Here is a 7556-nt window from a genome sequence, read left to right as displayed (position 1 = left end):
GTCTCCACCGTAACGTTTTGAAGGGCATTCCCACGTGTCGGAAAACACACGCCCGGTGGGGGGGGGAGGGAGAAGAAGCCTTAGCCAATCAGTGCTGCGAAGGCCGAGTTCACCGCGTCTTTTTAAGATATGCGAATGCCCTTCAAACATTACCGGGGGTGGGGAGTTAAAAACAAAGCAAAACAAAACACAAAGCCGCGACGGAAAGGAGTGGAGAGCTGCCCCGTGCGCTCCACGAACTCCCAGCAAAAAGCGGCCAAACTTCCTGGCCCACCTTGTCGGCCTTTTAAGTTCACACGTGGAAAGTAAAGCGGAGAAGACCTCGGCAAAAAAAGAAAGAAAGAAAGAAAGAAAAAGTTCCCATCTTTTGCTGCCCTTTCTGCCCCCACCCCCATCCCTAATTGACCTGCCCCACGGCCTCCACCTCCTGCGCCCCCCTCTCCATCATTTCCCGCTTGTTCTGGCTCTCCCCCCTCCCTCACCGCGACCCGCCTGAACTCCCCCCACATCTCCCCTCCGCCCGTCCACCTCCCCTCCCCCCGGGCGGCTCGGCCATTGCCCGCTCCGGCCGCCGCCGCCGCCGTTGCCTTTGTCCTTCGGCCCCTGCGGGCGCCCTCTCCGTCCAGCCTTGCGCCCCCCCCCTCTCCGCTTCTCCCTCCTTCCTGCTCCATTTCCTGCGTGCAGAGTCTCCCTCCCTTCATCTCCGGCGCCCCTGCCCCTTCCTCCCCGCCTGCCCACCATCCCTCACAGCCGCCCGCCCGACCGCCTCCTCCTCCTCCTCCTCCTCCTCCTCAGCACGGGATTGTGGGAGGAAGCGGAGCGGAGCGCAGACAGACGCCCAGCGAACATGGCTGCACCATGAGCCGCCTCCCAGAGGCTCGCCGCCGCCGCCGCCGCCACCACCGCCGCCGCCTCCTCCCGCCGCCGCCTCAGCGCTAGCGCCAGCCCGAGGCTTGAGCCCAGGCCGAGCGGCGGGGCGGGGCGGCGGGGAGCGCCGCGGCCGAGGGGGGGAGGCGGAGGCAGAGGCGGAGGAGGGACCCCCCCTCTCTCTCCTTGCCTCCCTCCCTCCCTCCCTCCCTCCACGGTCTCCTCCCCGATTGCCCCCCTCCTCCCCCCGTCGACCGACGCCGCTGCCGCCGCCGCACGGGGAGGCGCTGTGGGGACCCAGACTGAGCGCGGAGACGGGCCGACGGACCGAGGCCGGCCCCAGGCGCCCGCTCCCCGGCGCCCTCTCCCCATGGATAGGAACTACCCCAGCGCCGGCTTCGGGGATCCGCTGGGCGCCGGCCCGGGATGGAGCTACGAGCGCTCGGCCAAGGCCAGGTCAGGCCGACGGAAGGGGGAGGATGGGGAGACGGGGAGGGGAATGGGAAAGGGAGAACCCCCTCCCCCGCAGTCCCGGGCAAGCGCTGGGTGGGGGGGTCAAAGAGGGGAAACCCCCCCCCCCTCTCAGCAAGCCCCTCCTCGCCTGCTGCTTCTGCTTCGCGGGCCTCCACTTCTGGGCCTGGGGAAGCGGGGTGGTGGATGGGTGGGGGGAAGCGGGGTGCAGAGTGCGCGCCCGAGGGAAGGCCAAGAATAACCGGAGGATGTGCGCTTTTTTTTTTTTGCAACCCCCCCTCCCCGCTGAAGGCATTTGGAGGGGACCTTCCTCGCGTCGGGAGGGTTGCCTTGTGCAAAGTGGGGGGAGGGAGGGAGAGAAGAGGCCTCTAGGCCATGCAGAGGAATGGGGGAGCCACTGAGGCGCACAGCTCCCCGCGGCGGCGGCTGGAAGTGGGGGGGGGTGTTTTACACGCGAACGTGTGTGCAAAGGGTAAGGGGGGGGTGCAAGGGAAGGTTAGGCTCCTCGGGCTTCCCCCACCCCCCGTGCAAGGCAACCCGGCAACCTCTGCAGGGAGAAACTGTGCTCTGTTCCACGCAGGTGAGAGAGGAACAGGGAGAGAGAAAAGGCGCTGTGTGATGGGGCTTTTTTGCGGGGGGGGGGGGGTCCTCTGCTTCCCTGCCCCTAGGGATACACACGCTTAGAGGTGTCCGGTGGGGGACACTCCTTATGCCCTTCCATGATGCTGGCGTTGCATCCCCTGGATTTCCTTCATGCGATGCAAGAAGCTTTTGCAACTCCCACCTACATCCGTGTTTGGGGGGGGGGCAGGGAACGTGGCCCTGGGAAAATCAGCCCTCCTTGGAGTATTTTTCTCCATTGCTAGGAGGACTGTGCAGAATTTATCTCCCTCCTGTCTTTCAGGAGGCTTTGCATTTGGAGACCTCTTTCCACATTTCAGCATTCTTGGCACCAGAAGAGAGATCCAGAGCCAGGGTCTCTCACAAAGGGGGAGAAGCTCCCCCTGTTTTATTCACATGGTGGCATGTATGTACCCCATTGTGCAGCGTTGAGGGTGGTTCAGAGTGAGGTACCTTTGAATTTGTGTGTGGATATCTGGTGTTGGAAGTTGTGGAATATAGGACAAGCCCTTTGGTTAGGGGATGGAGCCGAAGATATAGAGGTGTTTGTAAAAGGCTTGGGGAGGTGCGCTCTAAATGAAGGAAGGAAGCACAGGACATTGGGAACCCCCTATGTTTCCAGGGACTTCCCTGTGAAATAAGGCACAGATGGGGGGGGGCAAAGATCCTGTGACCCTCTTTATGCTGTGCTTGTTAACTGGGGCACATATCCTCTGTGTGGTTTTTGCCTGTGATGGCATCATTCAGCCGTAGAAGAGACCTAGTGGAGGAGAGTGGAGGCCTTTGAATCTTCAAACTTTAGATCTCTGGCTATTTGTTCCTGGGAATGCTTCTTAGGAATGAAAATAACTTGGGGGGGGGGGTTCCACCAAGTACAAGATCTGACCCACCCCATTTACTAAGAAAAGTGGGAGAAGATTGGCTACACACATCCCCATCCCCATTGCTACAAACACACGTCCCAGTTGCTCTCTCAGAGAGAAATAAAATAGCCCTGCCCCCCCCCATTTTGAAGAACCCAGTTATTTGGATCCTTATACCCTTTCATACCTCTGCTCTGACAAATTAGGGTCGGCTCCCTCCAGATGTTTTGGACAATACAACTCCGACTGGCTGGGGCTGGTGGGAGTTGTAGTCCAAAACACCTGGAGGGCACCAGGTTGACGAAGACTGTATTAGGCCTTGCTCCCCGCTGGGAGAACCCAGGAATGCTGGATTCCAATAATTCCTGCTCTCTTTCTGTAAGGAGTCCTGGATCCCTAATCCCACCTCTCCTCTAAAGAACCTAGCAGAGTGGAATGGTCTTTACTCCCTTCCAGTAAGTGGGAAGGGTCATAGCTCACCTGCTTTGGATGTGGATGGTCCCAGATTCAATCCCCAGCATCTCCAGGTAGGACTTTCTGGGAGAGACCCCACGTCTGAAAGGCCGGAGAGCCACTGCTGGTCCATGTACACAACACTGAGATGGGTGGACCTAACAGGCTGTCTCGGAATAAGGCAGCTTTCTATGTCCCAATTCTCTTGCTCATTTCCCACAATGTTCAGGAGTTCCATCTCTTTCTCTTTGCACCAGAGGCCAGTTTGCTTCTTCTTCACCCCTTTTCCCAGTAATGCTTTTACAGGTAAGGAGAGCAGAAGGATGGTGTGTTGTGCCATGTTACTTCCACGCATCTTGTGCAAACTGTTTGAGGCAGCCCTTGTACCTTTGATAAGAAAGTGGCAATCTTCATTTAAATGAGACACTGGCCACAAGAAGTGCTCAGCCCATGTAAACATTCCCTGAGGCCGCCATCCATCTCGTATAAATGCACTTACTGCATGTGCTGCCACACATGGGCAGAGCGCAAGCGCAGCAGTGGTCCACGCAAGTGCGTTGCTGGAATGCTTGTGCTGCTGGAACACATGTGTGCCACCACATGCACACTTAAATGTGCATACTTGTTTCCAGTGTGCATTATGGATTTCCCTTGCAGCAAGTGAAGGACCATCGGAGAGGCAAGGCGGTGGGGCCCAGAATTCCTGGCTTCCCTTGAAGTACAGTATATGGTCCAGTGCTTTAAGAATAGGGGATTTTCAGAGGCAGGGCTCTAGAGTTTTCTGGGAAGGGGAACTGGGGTCAAGGGAGGTTGGAGAAATGAGGTATCGGATTCCAGACAAGCCACCTCAAAGATTCTTAGTGAGGCACTGCTCCAGTGTTTATTTGCAGGGGTCATGGCTTTAGACATGTATGTATGTATGTATGTATACATTAATCTCAAATGGGTCAAGGAGCAGAATGAGACCACCTGGGCACAGATTGTCTCCAATGTACAATGTGCATGCAGACATACAGAAAGCAAATCAGGAGGCTACATTTATTATCTCTCACATTTACTGTTGCATTATCTACCCCAAAGGAGCCATCCTCTGGTGCGTACAGGCTTTTGGTTTCTCCTCAGCTTGTCTCCCTGAAGAACCCTCTTCTTCCTTTTTTCTCCTCCTGCCCCTGGGACGAGGGCTTCTGAGGGATGATCTGTATTTATTGTGCAGTTCAGTTACATTTGTGGAACTTTGGAACAGTTGTGTTTGTGGCTTAAGGTGGGGGGCTCATCCTCATCATCGCTATGACAAAACATGGAGAATTCTTGGTCTTTCTAATTTACTGCTGTCTTCAGAAGGTGGGGGTGACCTTTTAGAAGCTGATTGGGATCACCTTCATTTCCTTTTGAAAGCACAGGTATGTGTTTGGTACTGGGCATGGGACAGAACAACTTCTCCCCCTGCTGCAAGGTGCATCTGCGTGTATTTGTACACAGAATACATTTCGTCAAGTCCCTGTTCCCTTTGCTCCCAGTGCAGTAGGACTTTACCTGTCTGAGGTTGGCAATCAGAGTTTCCAGGTTGGAAGGCATGTTTTCTAGGTAGTCTTGAGGCCCGGAAATTTTCTTTGCCTTTGGGCCGGAGGTGAGTTGGTTCTGTGTCTGTGTCTGCAAATGACTTTGAGGCAGTCTTGAAAATCTGTAAAAGTTAATCGCTCAGTAAGTTTGTATTATCTGCCAGCCTGCATGCACAGTCTTTGATGTCAGGCTCATCAGTAGTCTTAAGCGGAAAGTGCTCTTTTTCCAGTTGACAGAGGCTTTCTGGCCTTTCTTAGGAATCACAGCCAACCTAGACCAGTGGCTGTTTAATAAGCCTGTTTGGAGACGGCAAGATGCTGAGTTGGTGTGGTGGGCAAGCTTTTGTGCCGAGGAGTCAAGAATATAACATCCATTGCTTTGTTTCCTGGTCGAGCTTTGTACTTTGGTCTGTTGATTCCCCCTCATTCGTAACTTTAAGTTTTTGACGTGTTTCTCTTAGACTTAATTTCCACCTCACACCCAAACCTACCTCTGGAACTCTGCATCTGACCTTAAAAAGCTCACACTCTCCTTTGCAGGTTTGTGATGCTCATATGTCACAAGGCAGTGATATTCAGTGTGCAGGCTTTGGCTTTGGGGTGTGCTTCCTGTAGATGTTGCAGCCTGCAGAGTGAGTGCTCCTTCTCTCGTAAATTACGCTTTGACTACCGTGCGTGCACCTGAGTGTTATACATTCTGTCTCATAGCATGATGATTCTGTCACCACCACACAAACCCGCAACAGATAAAGTTACTGTGCTTTTTGATACAGTTGTGTATGCCGTGCATCTAGAGAGTACCCCATTGTTGGGACATACATTGATGTGCCATACATTTATTTTTTAAACGTTCTCCAAGGCAATTCAGATTTTGTGTCAAGAAAAGCGGAGTTTGAAAACTTGCATAAATGATGCAGATTTGCATGTGTTTTGCTTATTTTGCCTAATTTGTGCAGCTTCAGATAAAGAGAAAGGCCAAGGAGCTACTAGGCAGACTGCACAAGCGCATAGATCCAACTCTACCAGTTCTGGAGACTTCACTAGGTGCTGAAACCCATCTTTGCATCATCATTACGGGACAGAAGTTTTTCAGGAGACTGTGCCCAGCACACAATATTAAATATTGTGTTTGCACAGTAGTGCATACTATTCACAGCTCATGTCTGCTGCCAGCTTGTATTCCTGCACTTGGGAATACTAAAAAGCTGTGTGGTGTGTTTATATCAGGGGTCAGCAAACTTTTTCAGCAGGGGGCCGGTCCACTGTCCCTCAGACCTTGTGGGGGGCCAGACTATATTTTGGGGGAAAAGAAGAAGAATGAATTCCTATGCCCCACAAATAACCCAGAGATGCATTTTAAATAAAAACACACATTCTACTCATGTAAAAACACCAGGCAGGCCCCCCCAAATAACCCAGAGATGCATTTTAAATAAAAGGACATATTCTACTCATGTAAAAGCATGCTGATTCCCAGACCGTCAGCGGGCCGGATTCAGAAGGCGATTGGGCCGGATCCAGCCCCCGGGCCTTAGTTTGCCTACCCATGGTTTATATCCTGCCACATATGGATTGTTGGACTGGCAATCTCTTGATGTTACCCATGAACTTGCAGCACCACATGCACATTTGTGTTTGCCCTCCCTGAGATGCATCCTACCGTAACTTAAAAATTCCGCTCCCCACTGCCTCCGCTTCCTGCATCCATGTCTTGCTTATTCGTGTGCATCATTTTCCATGGATCACACACCTTGCTCTGCAGGCATTTGAACACAATTAGCCAATAGCTGTTGGATTTGTAGCTGCACCTGCAAGACCTGCATTTAGGGAGTGCACTTGCAGGCTGCACTCATGGATTGCGATACAAAAGTTCTGCAAGTAGAACATTTGGGCCAGTTGTCCTTTCAAGTTATGTTGTGGGTGCACTTCGTGCAATGCATTTTCGCCGACAATGATTGTATTTGCGTATCATGTAGCTTCTGTGGAGGAACTAAGCGGTTGGGACAACGATGCATGTGTTTCTGTGTAGACAGTTGCACCTACAAACCTTATGGCTATCATTGGGCTCCAGAGCTCTTAAGTGCACATGCCATTAGCTTGCATGGAATCCTGCATGTATGTGTGTTTCTCGAAAACTGCAAGTTTCTAGTTCTCATGGGGCTAGGGATTATTTGAACACAGCTCAAGTTGATTCCTTTCCTTGGGGAAAAAATCCTGCAATCTTTCTATGGCAGCCACCTTTCTCTTTCCTGTTTCCTTCCACCTTTTGTTGTTGTTTCTCCACACACACACATACCATATTAAGAAAGACAGGGTGGCAAAGCATGCTCATTTGTACACCTTTATTTTGTTGTTAAAGTTTTCAGGGGATTATCCCACCTTTGCTGTCCCCGTCCCCGCCCCCCCGCAGACAGCTGAACATGCATCTCAGGCTTCAATCACATGTCGTGTATTCTCAAATAATTCCTTACAAACCCTCAATAACCACAACTCCCACCTGTATGATGCTGGAAGCAATCCCTGTAGAAAGGTTGCCCCGCAAGAGAGGAAGAAATCTTGGTAGTATTCTAGGCTGTGGTTTCCTGGAAAGTGGTGTGTGTGTGTCCAACTCAGATAGGTGGTGGTTTTTTTTTAAGTAAACAATCCAGGAGTAGGGATATCTATTTCACTTTAAACTGTAGCATATATTATTCTCCTTCCTAACTTCAGCTCTGTATTAGAA

General features: G+C 52.2%; 1 protein-coding gene across 1 annotated transcript in view; it reads left to right on the top strand.

The window, feature by feature from the left end:
* Positions 1-1071: 1071 nt before the first annotated feature.
* The window catches only part of PRR12 (proline rich 12), a 40929-nt gene continuing 34444 nt past the window's right edge, over positions 1072-7556 (top strand). The window contains exon 1 of the mRNA XM_033168880.1: positions 1072-1323. Within this exon, the coding sequence (XP_033024771.1) occupies positions 1238-1323 (86 nt within the window). The 5' untranslated portion in view covers positions 1072-1237. The remainder of the gene's footprint in view (positions 1324-7556) is intronic.

Source organism: Lacerta agilis, chromosome 14 (assembly GCF_009819535.1).
Source record: "Lacerta agilis isolate rLacAgi1 chromosome 14, rLacAgi1.pri, whole genome shotgun sequence".
In the NCBI taxonomy this organism is placed as follows: domain Eukaryota; kingdom Metazoa; phylum Chordata; class Lepidosauria; order Squamata; family Lacertidae; genus Lacerta; species Lacerta agilis.
The sequence above is the reverse complement of the archived record's forward strand: the minus strand, read 5'-3'. Positions and strand labels throughout refer to the sequence as shown.